The following is a 17,222-nucleotide window of genomic DNA, read 5'->3' as shown; positions in this document are numbered from 1 at the left end:
CTGGTCAATAGTTATTCTGGGCTGGAATAACTTTGTTCAAGACCTTGTCTGTTTCTCACTCAAGGAACTGATTCTGTGATATATATCATGAAAATGAATCCTGTCCGTCTTTAATAATTTGGTGCAATAGGTTAGGTGCTGCACAAGGGGAGAAGGAACACTGATGTTCCTATTGCGCTTTCTTGCTCTTATTTTATTATATTACAACTACTTGCCACCCCGCCCCACCCTCTGCTCACACTGCCGGCTTCCTATTTCTCTCAGGCTTGATTGCACCTAAATTTATTGCCAAAGTTGAGTGAATAGAACTACAGCCCACTGCTGCATTTTCCCAGAAGAAACTAAGTTTAGTTTCTTATCAAACCAAAAATATGACAGATGAAGGAAGCAAAAAAGATGAACGACTGAGATGCCACTTTCTCCCTCTCTCTTCCTCCCTAAAATAAAAGTAGCATATGCCACCTTCCTTAAAGCAACTTTAGTAATGTATAGCAACGTGTTTTTTTTTATGTAAACCAGTACCTTGGTCTTTTTCACATCAACAGTGTTGGCTGTGACTTCATTTTTCAAAGAAGCTTTTATTTTTCTTCATCTCCATGCTCTTCATCTCTCTTAATCCAAGGGACAGATCTTTTGAGTGCATTTCATCAAGTCGTACAGCACAGAAAACAGGCCCTTCTGACCACCATTGTCCCACTGACCACCAATTGCCCATCAGCACTAAACCCATTTATCATGACTTGTTCCATAACCTTACAGAACTCGGCAATTGAAGTTCTTGTCTCGGCTGTGAGAGGCCGTGTCTCCATGACCTACCTCGGCAGTGCGTCCTGAGATCCCCTCTAATCTGCATTCATCTCACTGTCAGCCTTTGCCCTTCTAGTAGCATACACCCGTGTTACAGCAAACAGGTTTCTGCTCTCTATGTTGTCTACACCCTTGTAATTTTGTTTACCTCTATCAGGTCACCTCTCACTCTCCTCTACTCCAAGGAAAACAATTGCAACCTATCCAGTCTTTTCATTAGCAAGAGTAAAACTGCAGATGCTAGAACTCCGAGCAACACACACACAATGTTGGAGGAATTCAGCAGGCCAGGCTACATCTATGGAAAAGAGTAAACAGTCAATATTTTGGGCTGAGACCAGTTTCCGAATAAGGGTCTCGGCTCGAAACATCGACTGTTTACTCTTTTCCATGGATGCTGCCTGGCCTGCTGAGTTCCTCCAGCATTTTGTGTATGTTGCTTTGGATTTCCAGAATCTGCAGATTTTCTTGTGTTTGAGACAATAATCAATGTGCAATAGACAATGTGTAAATACAAAAAAAAACAAACAAAATGATAATAATAATAAATAATTGAACATGAGATGAAGAGTCCATGAAAGCGCGCCAATAGGTTGTGGCGACAGTTCCGTATTGGGTTGAGTGAAGCCATCTCCTCTGATTCAAGACCCTGATGAGTGAGGGCGCTAAATGTTTCTGGATCTGGTGGTATTGGTCCTGAGGCTCCAGTACCTTCTTCCTGATGACAGCAGTGAGAAGAGAGCATGGTCTGGGTGGTGGGAGTCCTTAATGATGGGTGCTGCCTTCCTGTGACAGGGCTCCGTGTTGATATGGTCAGTGGGGAGGAGAGTTTTACCCGTGATGGATTGGGCCATGTGCATTATTTTTTGTAGGCTTTTCTATTCAAAGGCTTTATGTTTCCATACCAGGCTGTGATGCAACCAATCAATATACTCTCCACTACATATTTATACAAGTTTCTCAAAGTTTTAGATGTCCTGCGGAATCTTCACAAACTTCTAAGAAAGTAGAGGCACTGCCATGCTTTCTTCATAATTGCACTTTACCCAAGACGGATTCTCTAAAATAATAAAACTGAAGAATTCTAAAGTTGCCTACCCTCTCCGCTTCTGATGTTCTGATGAAGACTGACTCATGGAGCTCCAGTTTCCTCCACCTGAAGTCAATTATCGGCTCTTTGGTGTTGCCATTCTGCCAGTGCCAAGCCAGAATCTCAATCTCTTTCCTACAGTATATACTGATTCACTGCTGCCTTTCATTTGGCTGCTGACAATGGTGTTGTCAACAATATGGCATTGCAGTTGTGCTTATCCTCACAATCCTTAGTATAAAGTGAGTAGAGCAGGGGGCTAAGCACACAACTTTGTGGTGCACATGTGCTGATGGAGATTATGGAGGAGATGTCATTGCCAATCTGAACGGACTCGGATCCGCAAACGAGGAAATCGAGGATCCAGTTGTACAAGGAGGTATTGAGGTCAAGGTATTGAAGCTTATTGATTAGTTTTGAGGGGATGATAGTATTGAATGCTGAGCTGCAGTCAATGAAGAGCATCCTGATGAAATATATTCTGTTCCAGTGAATCTTATTTACACCATCTATAGGACATCATATCTTTCCTGTAGCTCGTTGACCAAAACTGCATACAGCACTCCAGCTGTAGCCTGATCAATATTTTATAAAGCTGCAACATAACCTCTCTGCTTTTATAAACCCTGTGCATGCAAATGAAGGCTACTACACCATTTTCCTTCTCCACCATATTATCTACCTGTTGTGCCATCAAGCTTCCTAGCACACTACTACTCAATGTGTGTGTCCTATGTTTCTCCGTCCTCCCAAAATACATCACTTCACACTTATCTGGATTGATGTTGTTTCTCTCTGCGCCTTGTGGCGCAAGGGCGGCAGCCTTTGCCTTTTCCTTAGCATTCGTCTTTTTTATACAAAGCCAAGTTGCTAGCTCGATGCTCAACCCAGCACGGGTGGGTGAGTAAGCCCTTCTGTTATTGCAGTAGTGTGTCACCCCAGGGGCCTCATGATTGGCAACAGTCCTATTGGTTTTAAGGAGTACAGTAGAACAGTACTTGAAAGCTTTGACTATGAATGTAAGAATAAAAGAAATTGCATGATTTATTCTTGTAAATATTTTTTTATTATGAATAAATATTTTGATGTATTCAAAAAATCTTTACTTGAAGGGTTAGGATCTTCAATCCTGACTCTTCATATTTCTGCAATTTATAAGCTGAAGATTTTGAAGAAAATGTGGAACTAAATTTATTTCAGACTCCCCTGTGGGTTTTCATCTGGGTACGGGCAGCGGTGTCTGGAAGAGTAATGTCTAATTCTGGGAGATTTGCAGAATTCTTGACAGCCCACAAGGCCTTTCTTGGTTAAAAGATGAAGCTTGGCAATGGCAAGCTTCAGGGAAGAGTGACAGGGGGTAAAAAGTGGATGGGGACCACAAATAAATAAACCAGTGCATGCCTTGAAAAGCTGGAAATTAATTTGATCTGACGTCAATTTAAAAAGCACTCAGTAGTGTCTGCCTGCTAATCTGCTGCATGTCTGCTTGTTTCTGGTTGTAATAGACCTTGAATTATTTTGTTCAGAGCTTTAATGACTTTCTTTTATGTAGTTTAGAAGTGTCAGACAGTCAATAGTGGCGAAATAATCCAATTTTTTTAAGCAAGAGTTTGAAACCGTTGTGTGAATCTACAACAAATCCTGATGAGGAGATTAAACAAGATCTTGTTCAATGACAGAAACTAACTGATAGTGACAAATAGGGCATCTTTCACACAAGGGACAGCAAGTGCTCGATCACTTGCATGGCTTGTGTTTGTATGCCAATGCTTTACATACTTCTTGGCCTCAGGCAATCCTTAGGGATCAAGGATGATTTGCTTCCACTCAAATTCTGTGGGATTGAGCTGGCTAATGGCCACAGTGGAAATAGCAAACTCTTCAGCAGATGGAGTGGCTGGAGACCCATGGGCTGTGAAAGTGGGTGGTTTGTGGGACGGTTTGCTCCTTCCGCCGTCGATGCAGGGCATCTGTATGCTTCTGGTGCATGGCGCCAAGGTTCTTAATGCTCCTGTTTCACTTTGGGTGGTCAAAGCTGGACTTTCCCAGCAGTTACTTTTCTTGCAGTAGACTTTGAACACGTGCTTGAATCTCTTCATCTGTTTTCCAGGTAATGTCTTCCCATGACAAAGCTTGCAATAGGGTTTCTCTTTCAGGAGATTGGTGTTCGACAATGTGACCTGCCCAATGTTGCTGACTATAATTTGATGCTGGGTTTGTTGGCCTGGGGGTGAATGACAATGTTGCTTCACTTACCCTTCGAGTGGATTTGTAGGATGTTACAGAGAGAATGTTGGTTGTATTCTTCCAGCCTGTCAAAGGTTTTGGAGGCATGTGGTGGGGGTGGGGCAAGTTTCTTCACTGCCCAGTACACTGAGTTTTGTGCCGGGTCAGAAGCTTTAATTTACTGATACTTTTTTCATCAATCTGCCACAAGCTGTGCTGGTTCAATGAAGGCAGCAGTGAATTGTATCATTAATTCTTGTTGAGAGGAAGCTTCTAAAATGTGGGAAATTGCCCAGGGTGTGATTGTGAAGTTTTGGAGAGCAATGGGTTGGAAAACGTGCATAAACCGGTAAATAACAACACATTCTTAAAGATTAGAGTAATAGAATACTACAGCACAGAAACAGGCCCTTTGTCACAACTCGTCTGTTCCAAACCATTAATCTGCTGAGTCCCATCGACCCTGTTATCCAGGTACCTATCCAAATTTCTCTTAAATGTTGAAATCGACCTCGTATCCACACTCTCTCCACCCTCTTGAGTGAAGAAGTTCTCCCCTTATGTCCCCCTTAAATATTTTACCTTTCACCCTTAACCTATGACTTCTAGTTGTATGCTCACCCAACCTCAGTGGAAAAAGCCTGCTTGCATTTACCTTAACTATACACCACCCCTCCACCATAATTTTGTATGCCTCAATCAAATCTCCCCTCAATCTCCTAAACTATTTAACTTTTCCCTATAGGTCCTCAAATCCTGATTATATTATCTTCTCATGATTATATGTAGAATGAAATCTTTGGAAGGGCTTGGCAGCTGTAGGGCCTGGGGCAAGATTTACTGCAGTTTAGCATTTCCCTCTGATAAATCATGTTCCCCCTGGCAGCACTAGTTTAGTTTGAATTCCAGGCGTGACTTTAAGAATCCAAACCACATGCTGAAATGACTAAATATGCCTCTTCTGGTTGGGCAGGAGGATTGTAGATCCTGTTTGTAGAGTCATCTTTTACTGTAACTATGAGTATCGCAGTGAATTTTGTGTGCAATGCATCTCCAGAATAAAAGTTAACAATACTTAACCTTTGGTAAGGAAAAGAAATGTTTGAAAGTGGCAGAATCACATGTGGAATGATGGGTTACTGATCACAGTCACATTTGGTGGTCATCCTTGTTTTAAGTACTGGTTTGATATAAGAGCTTGGAGCTGAGTCACTTTGTTGGAATGCTTGATCGTAATCTAACAGTGATAAAGATGATATCCTTAAAGCAGGCCTGGTCCTTTAAATTGTTCTATGTAGGAATGTTACAATGTAGGGAGCAAACCCAATCCCTGTTAAAATTCCAAAGAGTTAAGTGAAATGTGGAAAAATTCTTGCTGAGTTCGAAAATAAAAGATCCTGGAAGTAATCTCATCTCCATCTCACTTTGAGATTAAGCATTAATGTAAAAAAAAGGTTTCTAGTGTAGGATTCCCCACTGCCCGTTCCCCTCTGACAGCCTATAACATGGTAGAAGTTTCCACTGGTGGAGTTTAATAACTTTCATCATTAAAGGCCATCTAAGGTTGCTTGAAATGCACTTCAGATGGGGAGAAAAGGAATGAAAAATAGCGTGAAACAATGCATAACATTGTCTGCTATAAAAAAATAGATTGAGCAAAGTGAGTGTAATAATTATCAGATTCATATTCATATATTTATCACATGCACATTGAAGCATACAGTGAAACGTGCCATTTGTGTTAACAGCCAACACAACCTAAGGGTGTGCTGCAGCGGCCCGCAAGTGCCTCTACACATTCCAGTCTCAACATAACGTGCCCACTCTGTTCACAGAACAACACAAGCAATAGCAACATAACACCAGTGACCAAGCAACAATATCCAAGCAAGCCCCGATCCTCCCTCTCTCTCTCTCACACACACACACACACACACACACACAGTCCTCCAACCCAAGGGCTGGGTGTTTTCGGCCTCCAGAGCAGATCTTGGGTCTTCAACTTTCCAAGAACACAAACAGGCCCAGGGCTCTGGCAATTGGGCCTCGACTTGCCCTCAGGGGGTATGGAGGGAAGGCTGGGGCGGGGTTCTGAGTTGGATGATCAGCCATGATCATAATAAATGGCGGTGCAGGCTCGAAGGGCCGAATGGCCTACTCCTGCACCTATTTTCTATGTTTCTATGACTTCCGGACTTCTGATTGACCTTCAAGCTTCAATCTTCATCATTAACCTCAGGACTCGCTTATGACTACTGATGAGGACCTTGAACTCCAGGCCTCAAATGCCAGACTTTGTAATGACCAGGACCCCAAACACTAGGCCTCAAACTCTGGTCTCCGCTGACTTGCGTACCTGGGGCACTGTCGCTTGTGCCTCCTATCCCCACAGAACTGTGATCCCGGAGCCACTGAACTTGGGGGCCACCAGCCCTTGTATTTGCTGATCTACCAGCTCAACTTCCAACTTCGAATGTCTTTCATCACACGTCAACATTACTAGCCTTCGAGCACTGGGCAGAGGCCTAGGCTCTGTCATGACCTCTAACTCCCTCTTATCCCTGTCCCTAAATTCTAACCTGACCGCTAATTCCCCTCTGACCTCAAAATCATCACTACGGACTGAAGAAAAAATAACTCCATGACCTCAATGGAGGCTACAGGTCAGCACCATCTTGCCCTTTTTACCACCTCTGGATCTTCCCTGGGTGTGAATCAAGTCTTATTAATTTTTCTGGAGCATTGCTGACTGCTACTTTGAAAGAGTTGAAACAGTTTCAAACGGATTGATCAGAAGTGAATTAGTGAGTCTCTTACTTTGTATTGGTCACCCATTCTTTGTCAGCAATTCCTTGCAGTACAAGTCCTCAGAGCCTCTGTATAAAAGACAGGAGTGGGTGTGTTGCTGTAGAAACACCTCAGAGGAAAGACCCTGGTAGGAAAGGAAATATTTCCTTCAGCTAATCAATCCATAAAACAAAGGAATACAAATAAAAGTCCCAAATAATAGTGATCTAAATAGTAGTTGCATTTTATACAACTATAGAACTGCTGTTGTGATAGTGGAGTGATGTCCCATTGGCATATCACCGCAGAGGCATACATAGTGGTGAGAATAAGATCCTTTTGGTAATGGTTGGCATTTTCTTCTTTTTTTGATAACACAAAATCAGTTCTACAGAAGCTGGGCAATTAAAAACCTGCTTTTATTGTTATGTAAAGCACAAACAAAAACTCAAGTAAAGGCTCCTTGAAATACATTTGTTTGGGCCCTGTTGCTGCTGGTTGATGCTGTGGGCTGTCAGCTGTATGCAGCTCAATTTATTTTGGATTGCCACTTGCCTACAGTGAAGTGCTGAAGTCCAGGATGAATGAAAAGATCCCGGTATTTATGATTGACTGATCCACTGTTGGATACTCTGTTCTTTCACTGAACCTAATGGTGAAAGAGAGTCTCACTGCAGAGAAGGCCCAGATTCAGTTCACACCACAGCCTTGTACTAGGGAGGGGTGACATATGAACAATGGTCCTGCTAACGTGAACTGAGTTTCTGAAGTGGTGCTACAAAGTGATTGCAGGCTTGTTCTCTTGCTTTAATACAGTTTCAGATTAGACATTAATATTTTCTTGTCTTCATGGTTAAAGGCATTGTTTTAAGACCTAAAGGGTTTTAAGTACCTGGTTAGACCACACTCGGATTATTGTGTTTGTTTCTGGTTGGCTCGTTATAGGAAAGATATGGAAGCTTTAGAGATGGTGCTGAGGAGGTTTACCAAGACTAGAGAGAAGGTCTTATATGAGGAACGTTTGAGTGGACTAGGGATTTGCCCTTTGGGCGAGAGGTGACTTGATTTAAAGATTAAAAGTACATTTTGTGGCTGTCTGTGGGAAGATGAATCTCAGGGTTATATACTACATACGCATTTTAATAAATATCAAATTATATATGCAGTATACACCTCTGAGATTCATATTCCCACAGACAGCCACAGAACAAAGCAAACTATATAATCCGTTTAAAGAAAAACATCAAACCCTCCAACACAAAAAAAAACAAACTGTGCAAATGACCAAAAGAGAAGAGCAAAAAACACAGAATACAAAACAGCAATTCACGTGGACATTGAAAGAATCCACGCATATTCAGATAGAAGTCTACGAGGTGATAAGAGGTATAGATTGAGTGGATAGCCAGAGACCTTTTTTCTCAGGGTGCACACGGCTGATACGAGGGGCATAATGTTAAGGTAATTGGAGGAAAGTATAGGGGGGATGTCAGAGGTACGGTACTGTGCAAAAGTCTTAGATGCATATATATGACGAGGGAGTCTAAAACTTTTGCACTGTACTGTAGTAACTTTAGGTACTGCTGCAAAAAAAAAATTCAAGACATGTGTGATGATAAGCCTGATTCTGATATGAGTCTCTTTTTTAAACTGAGAATGGGAAGGGGGCAGGGAGAGTGGAGTCATGGTTGGGAAAAGGGGAAGGGAGAGGTGAGGGAGCAGGAAATAATGATCAATAAACCAATTATTTGGAATCAAAAGACCTTGTTTGGCCTTTCAGGGCTGGGTCTGTCTGCACCTGTGTCACCCATCCCTGCCACTCTTCCTCTGCCAGTCGTCTCATACCCCTTCTGTGGTGCACAACGCTTCCCATTCCCAACATCTTTTGCTCCCACCAGATAGACAAACTTGCAATATGTTTCACATTGACAAATACAGTACTATCTTCGGCACCCAAGCTATATACATTTGTGACTAAAACTTCTGCATAGCACTGTAAGTTTTTTTACACAGAGTGGTGAGTGCGTGGAGCACCCTGTCAGTAGTAGTGATGGAGGCAGAGGCACATACATTAGGAGAACTGAGGAAACTCTTAGACAGGCACCTGTTTGATAGAAAAATGGAGGACTACACAGGAAGGAAGTGTTGATTGATCTTAAAAGGTTGACACAACAATATATGCCAAAGGGCCTTTACTGTGCTGTAATGTTCTAAGTACCTTTCCTGTTGCTTTAAACTATTTAAATAGTTTTTGCATATCAATGAATATCCATCCTTTAAAATCAGTTAAGGAAATTTTTCACAGCAGATGAGCTGTGATAAGCTGTTAAGTTTCCCTGGTCAGCGCCTCGGTCTCCATCTCTTGAGGTTTGCTCACTATTTATATGCTTATAGGACTCCTGTAAGGTGCAGGAGGTCAACTCATGTTCCCCTTTGGATGATCTCGGCAAAACAATGCTTGCTATCAAAGAAATAGTGTGTTGTAAAACTTTCAGTTATATCTTATAGTATTAATGACATCAGTATTGAAAACATCATTAATACCACAGCACATTAATGTACTGGTTAGCACAATGCTTTACAGTACCAGCGACCTGGGTTCAATTCCCCCCTGCCTGTATGTTCTCCCTGTGATGCATGGGTTTCCTCTGGGTGCTCCAGTTTCCTCCCACAGTCCAAAGACATACCGGTTGGTAGGTTAATTGGTCATTGTAAATTGTCCTGTGATAAGGCTAGGATTAAATTGGGGGATAGCTGGGCATCATGACTTGAAGGACCAATTCTGTGCTGCTTGTCAACAAATAAGTAATTGCACCTGTGTGTCACCAGCATAGGCAGCATGCATTTCATTGAAAATGAATGGCCTTGTAGGCTTGTTAAGATGCACTCACTTTGGGATTATACCAAACCAGATAAAATGGCAGGTTTTCTCCACAGAAAGACATTAGTGAATTTGATATTTTTCTGATAATCTGGTAGTTTCCTGGTTTTCATTGCAGGGACTAGTTGTCTTCTTCCCCAAATTCTACATTATTAACGAAATTTAAATTGGACAGACGCCATACAGTGGTGTGAATTAGGATTTTAGGTCGTGGTTTCTGCTTCTGAATTACTATTCTGAGCATTTAGCAATTGTGCCCTGTCTGAGGCACTCTCTTCCTAATGAACCTCCAAAATGTTAGTTCTCAAATGAATGCCAGTGATCTAATGGCATCGCAGAAGTTCTCCCCTGCAGCCTGGGTTTTGGCAGTCAACAGTTATGGTTAAAACAGAAGGGCTGGCCATTATACCTTGCTGTGAACATATAAACCCCCACATTTCCTGCATTACAGTAATGCTGTATTTTGAAATGCACCATTGATTTGAAAGTGCTGCTTGATGTCCCAAAGTTGTAGAGCTCACAACATAAATGAAAATCTTACTTTTCTCACATGTTATACTGTTAGTAATTATATAGGCAGAACCATGGCAGCTTAAGGAATGCAGTGTTGCATCCCCCTTCAACACTACATTATCACAAAAGTTCCCATTGATCTTTGAATTATGTGAGGGGAAAGCTTCTCACAAAATGTTGTTCACATCATGAGAGACTTGCACTCTTTCCTTACTGGACCCACACAAGAACAATAAGAAAATAGGAACAGGAGTAGGTCCACCTGACCCCTCAAGCAGACCACACCTTTCATTATCATTATGGCTGATGTGCTGTAGGCCTCAGCTCCACCTGTGTGCTATCCTCAATAGCTCTGAGTTACCTGATCTTTCAAAAATCTATCTACCTCCTCTTCAAATTGATTTAGGCTCCACAATTCTCTGGGGTAAAAAATTCCAGTGTTTCACCACCCTCTGCAAAAAGCTGGCCAGTCACTTAATAGGTGATTACAAGGATAAAGCTGAGAGGGCTTTTGACTTTGGGATACAGAGTTATAGTTTTCTGATGGCACATTGTCTATGACAGCACTGATCTCTGGGGACAGGTTAAGCAAATTCATGGTGCATTAACACTGTCAGTGTAAACAAACATATTAACCATTACTTTCAGTATGGTTCACTCGATTGCTTACTGTTAGTATTGGTTAGGATTTAACCCCAAAATAGATATGGATGATGGTACTTTGGATCCATTGGGGCATCCAAAGCCATTGGTGTCGCAGCAGACTTTCCATCACTGTTTACAGCAGGTAAGGCCAGAGAATCGGAATCAGATTTAATATCACTGGCAGACGTCATAAAATTTGTTGTTTCATGACAACAATCAAAGGGGATTAGTGGTGTCTTAATAAATAATTACAACATTGACAAGACCTATGACCAAGTTGTTGGGTGCACATCACACATTCCTATAAGCTGTTTCAATGAACATTATGTAAGTGTTAGCAGAGATAAGTCAATGCTTAATGCTTAAATGTCACACTGAAAGGCTTTCTTTTTCATTGTTCGTTGCTAACGTAGTTCCTTCCTGCACATGAACAAACTACTAATATTGTGGAGTTCTCAAAGTCTGTCCTTTGGTTTGGGTTGGGTTCTGCCTGACCTTTTTATGGCTATTGATGTTGAACTGAGGAATGGAGCCTGTTTTCACTGAGCACTGCCCTCTTAGCAATTCAGATGGCAGGCTGCTGTTTGTTTTTCCCACATCTGTTCTGCACTGGTCTTTTGTGGCAGTGTTTGCTGGATGCTGGCTCTTCTACTTTCTCCTGAAATGAGAAGCTCATTTGAACGGATGTTTCCAAATGTTAGACACACTGTGTTATACCCTCCACCCCCCACCCCGACCGCACTTCATATTATCAGCCTTCAATACTTGGACTGTATTTCACAAAGCAGTAGCTGTCATCTGTCTGGGGATAAGACTGGTGAGCCCACTGCTTTCAAATGGTGGCCTGATTGGATGAGCTTTGTAAAAACAAGAAAATAGTGATTTGTTTTCAACTCCTAATTCCAGATTTGTCTCTGCCTGTGAGCAACTTACCCTTGTCCTCTCCTAAAGGTGGTGACTCTCGTTCAGGCAAACTTCATGGAGGGCCGTGAATTCTCCAGAATGTTACTTTACCATGATTGATGGTACTTTACCATGAACCTTGTCGAGTTGCTTGGCTGAGAAAGACATCACAGCCAGACACGATTCTATCCCTGACTGCAGTACAGCTGAGCACACTTTCCGGCTATATATATTTTGGATAAGACACATGGCAGGCATTATGGTTCTTTCTCCCCCCTGTATATCTAGAGTACAGGAGAAACATTAAAAGTAATCTAACATCTATTCAGTGCACATTATGGGAAATTTGTTGATATTAATGACAAAGTCACTAGCTGAGCCACAATACCAGCTTCATGCTGAGGGATCTTATCATAATTCAGAGAGGTATTTTGTTAACTTTAGTTTCTTTAAAACCAGACACATTAAAAAAAAACATTTGTGTGTGAGGTTTTGGATGTACTGACCGAGAATGTGCAAATCCCAGTTCTGTAAAGGTCTATGGATTTTAGTAAATTAATTCATTGAAAGTTAGTAGTGATGGGAAAGTTGATGTAATTAGAGCAGGGGTTCCCTGTCTGGGGTCCCCACAAACCCCTCTGTTAATGGTAGGGGTCCACGGCATAAAAAATGCTTGGGAACCCCTGAATTAGAGGGCTTTTGATGAATATGTGAAAGTTGTTGAGCTGGATAAAAACAATAAAGTTCAGTTGTCGCTGGGCATGAGGAAAGGTTTTCAGACTTCATATGCTCATTAACTGCGTCAGACCCTCTCTACGGACTTCACAGATTTCTGACTTGAGCACCCACCGGGAGCATTTTAACATTCTATAATGTCTTGAGTAAATGCCGCAGGACCACCTTGTGGAATTGACAAGTGGTTATCATACCTCAGCCAAATACATAACACATTTTTCATTCAATTCATATGTAGCACCTGTGACCATTAGAGCTCAGACCTTTAATAAACACACAAAGCTATCCTTTGACAGGCACCATATGAAGAATATTAAAAACAGACACAATGTTCTTATTATATAAAAATGAGACAGTGGAAATCTCGCTGTGCCTGTGAGTACTCCGTAAGAATTTTTCGTGCGATATCACTTTTTCTTGTATTTTCGTTCAATTTTTATTAATGTCAAATGAAGAGCAATTAAGGTTCTATACTTTTTTTTAAAAAAATGAAAACTTGCCTTTATGTGTATCCCTTGATGAGCTCACCAATGTCCAAACCTGTTTTCCAACAATGAGGAGCCTAAGTGGCATGTTTTAGGTTTATAGTTACTTTCCTAATATACAAAATATACCAACCAGTTTGTATGAAGTAACTTGTCGTAAATGCCAGTGTGATAATGGCTGGAGAGACTGTTTTTGTGATGTAAGTTGGAAGATAAATATTGGCTAGAAATATAAGAGAAGTAGAACTGCAGTGATGTGGATCCATCTCCAACTGGCCGCTCCTCCTATGGAATCAAATTTAGCTATTATTGTTTGGATTCAAAAATGAAGGACGGTCATTTAAGAGGAAGCACTGGAAAATGTTATTTACTTGTGAGATGAGGGATTCAGATTTGGAGGTTTATGGGGTGATCTTTGTATATTAGCATATTACTCACCATTATTTCTCTTTTCTTTACTTTCACTTAGCCGCCTGAACAGAAACAATCTGCAGGTTTTGCCTGAGTTACTTTTTCTGGGAACTCCAAAGCTCTACAGACTGTGAGTAATCAAGCTTCCTTAACCCTGTCAAATTTGAAAAAGAAAGACACCTGGATGATTTCAGTGACACGTGGCTGCTCGTGAACGAATTGCACCACACCAGCACAATCTAACTCCTGGTGACTTGCTGCTCAAACTAGCTTATCATTACAAATGGCCAACTAATTGCATATATTTTGTTAATATAACTGTCTGAAGGGGATATTTTTACTTAATTGTCACAATTTTTCTGAGACCCTTGCAGGTATCATTGCTTTTGTGAGAAGTTCTATGATAAATTGAATAGTTGTAATTTGTTTCATGCTTTCTTACAAATCATAAATCAACGCCAAGGCTGAGTTCTGAGGTATCCTCGGGCACTTTGAAGCAGGCAGACACAGTCATGATGGTAACTTAGAAGGAAATCCAGTTTATTTGAAGTCATTGAGAAGCAGGTGCTTCAGAGAGGTAGAGGATGAAGGTCATGTCTGGAATGGTTTCAAATTATTGCAGTTCACTTGGAACTTTCCATGTCTAATGGATCAATTTTCCTTTAGTTTCATGTTTGTGACAGAAATCCTGAGACGTTCTTGAAATTTACAGGTTCAGTTGATTAATGTATGAATATTAGTTGAAAATGTGTACAATTGCCTGTTTGATACATCAAGTTACATTGACTTGAATGTAACTAATGGCGGAGGGCTCCCTTTAGTTTTTTATCAGTACGTGGATTCGTATATAAAGAAAGACTGTGGTTGCAGATGGAACTTCACTGTCATTCAAAATGGAATTTGAAAACATGACCTTTTGTTCCTAGCAGGTGGAGTTTCTAGTAAGGAAAATATACATGTATATCGTTGCAAGAATCTAGGAGAGATTACTATTATAGTCATATGCATGTTATTTCTTTGGACAATTGTAAACTAATATTTTTTAACATTAGTGAAAATAATAAATTAACATGAATTGTGCACTTGTAGCTTTGGCATTCGTTAATATAACAAAACATCATTTAGGAATTGCTTTAAGATGAAGCTTCTGTCATACTATGTTGACTGAAGAAGAAAATTAAGTTGTTCTTTGTCCTCTTCTATCTCTGTATTGTTCCCCCTTTTCACTCCAGAAAAAGTTAATTCCCACTAGCAAAATGGTAAAGACCAAACAGAATTACAAACAGTCTTGGCTAGGTGTTATCTGTATTCACCCTTTTTAGTGACTTTGGTCTACTACACTGAAATATCTTTTCTAGCTGCTTCGGTGAGCAGTGCCCAGAGGGCTGTGGAATGCACCTGGTTCTAGCTCATTTCTGTTCCTGTAACAAACTGCATTCACTTGGATTGATCTGCATTGAATTAGCATGATTTGCTTTTGATATATCCCCTGTTAAAATATTAGATTGCTACAATGATGTGACTAGTCCATACCCATCAGTCGGAATGGAGCTTTCCTTTCACATTTTTGTCCCTTTCATTGAGAGTACTTTAGAAAAGAAGAAAACTGAATATGGGCTTTCAGTAACATGTCTGAGAACCTAATATTCATTGTGCTCAAGGAAAATGGCTGAGGATGAGTAGATTGTCTCCACTATCAGTAGGCTTGAGGAAAATGCAAGTCATAGAATCAGCAGATAGTGTCATTGCCCATACCCCTCGTTCATCCTCTTATGGTATGCAATCACTGCTTTTATCCCCGTGCTTGAGAAATAAGTGCAAATGAAATGCCATATTAAAATCTTATTTCCTGCTTCTCTGTGGTATTGTTGGTAACGTTCTTCATTTGGATTAAGTTGTGGATTTGTGTGACAATTGGTGTTGATGACACAGCTATAAACAAAACAAAAAGCTATGTTCACTTTTTGCCCATTTATTAACTTGCCTGAGTCAATTTTATATTTGTATGAATTGTGTTTAATTTCAATGATGTACTTAGCTTAATTCAGGAAGAACTTGTTTCATTCACAGGCATGTGGATGGTGTAGAGCCTATTACTGCATATGTTTGAAACTTTGCAGTGCTGCAGTGTAGTGACATTATTTCTCATTTAGCAGCCTATGATGCTGCTTCTCATTCAGTAACACCCATTCTTTTGGGTGACGTTTAGTTATAGCTTGTCTAAATTTATGGTGAAATCTTCCTGTAAAATCTTTAGCAATCATTTGCATTCAGCAAAACTAAACAAGCTTACAAAAATCAAAACCAGATGTCCTGATGAAGGGTCTCAGCCAGAAACGTTGACTGCTTATTCATTTCCATAGATACAGTCTGACCTGCTGAGTTCCTCCAGCATTTTGTGTGTGTTGCTCTGGAATTCCAGCATCTGCAGAAGAATGTCTTGTGTTTGCAAAAACTATAATTGTCCAGAGCCTAAAAGGGAAATCTTGCAAAGAACTTTACAAGCAACACACATAAAAGTTGCTGGTGAACGCAGCAGGCCAGGCAGCATCTGTAGGAAGAGGTGCAGTCGACGTTTCAGGCCGAGACCCTTCGTCAGGACTAACTGAAGGAAGAGTGAGTAAGGGATTTGAAAGTGGGAGGGGGAGGGGGAGATCCAAAATGATAGGAGAAGATAGGAGGGGGAGGGATGGAGCCAAGATCTGGACAGGTGATAGGCAAAAGGGATACGAGAGGATCATGGGACAGGAGGTCCGGGAAGAAAGACAAGGGTGGGGGGGACCCAGAGGATGGGCAAGGGGTATATTCAGAGGGACAGAGGGAGAAAAAGGAGAGTGAGAGAAAGAATGTGTGTATAGAAATAAGTAACAGATGGGGTACGAGGGGGAGGTGGGGCATAAGCGGAAGTTAGAGAAGTCGATGTTCATGCCACCAGGTTGGAGGCTACCCAGACGGAATATAAGGTGTTGTTCCTCCAACCTGAGTGTGGCTTCATCTTTACAGTAGAGGAGGCCGTGGATAGACGTGTCAGAATGGGAATGGGATGTGGAATTAAAATGTGTGGCCACTGGGAGATCCTGCTTTCTCTGGTGGACAGAGCGTAGATGTTCAGCAAAGCGGTCTCCCAGTCTGCGTCGGGTCTCGCCATTATATAAAAGGCCACATCGGGAGCACCGGATGCAGTATATCACCCCAGTCGACTCACAGGTGAAGTGTTGCCTCACCTGGAAGGACTGTTTGGGGCCCTGAATGGTGGTAAGGGAGGAAGTGTAAGGGCATGTGTAGCACTTGTTCCGCTTACACGGATAAGTGCCAGGAGGGAGATCAGTGGGGAGGGATGGGGGGGACGAATGGACAAGGGAGTTGCGTAGGGAGCGATCCCTGCGGAATGCAGGGGGGGGGGAGGGAAAGATGTGCTTAGTGGTGGGATCCCGTTGGAGGTGGCGGAAGTTACGGAGAATAATATGTTGGACCCGGAGGCTGGTGGGGTGGTAGGTAAGGACCAGGGGAACCCTATTCCTAGTGGGGTGGTGGGAGGATGGAGTGAGAGCAGATGTACGTGAAATGGGGGAGATGCGTTTAAGAGTAGAGTTGATAGTGGAGGAAGGGAAGCCCCTTTCTTTAAAAAAGGAAGACATCTCCCTCGTCCTAGAATGAAAAGCCTCATCCTGAGAGCAGATGCGGCGGAGACGGAGGAATTGCGAGAAGGGGATGGCGTTTTTGCAAGAGACAGGGTGAG

At 41.7% G+C, this 17,222-nt stretch overlaps 1 protein-coding gene across 2 annotated transcripts in view; it reads left to right on the top strand.

Annotated features, from left to right (window-relative positions):
* The window catches only part of slit2 (slit homolog 2 (Drosophila)), a 463,208-nt gene that overhangs the window by 15,613 nt on the left and 430,373 nt on the right, over window positions 1-17,222 (top strand). For both annotated transcript variants that reach the window (XM_063043381.1, XM_063043380.1), the window contains exon 4: window positions 13,542-13,613. In XM_063043381.1, coding sequence (XP_062899451.1) covers window positions 13,542-13,613 — 72 coding nt within the window. The remainder of the gene's footprint in view (window positions 1-13,541; window positions 13,614-17,222) is intronic.

The sequence above is a fragment of the Mobula hypostoma genome, chromosome 3, assembly GCF_963921235.1.
Source record: "Mobula hypostoma chromosome 3, sMobHyp1.1, whole genome shotgun sequence".
NCBI lineage: Eukaryota > Metazoa > Chordata > Chondrichthyes > Myliobatiformes > Myliobatidae > Mobula > Mobula hypostoma.
Note: the sequence above shows the minus strand (reverse complement) of the source record. Positions and strands in the feature narration are given on the sequence as shown.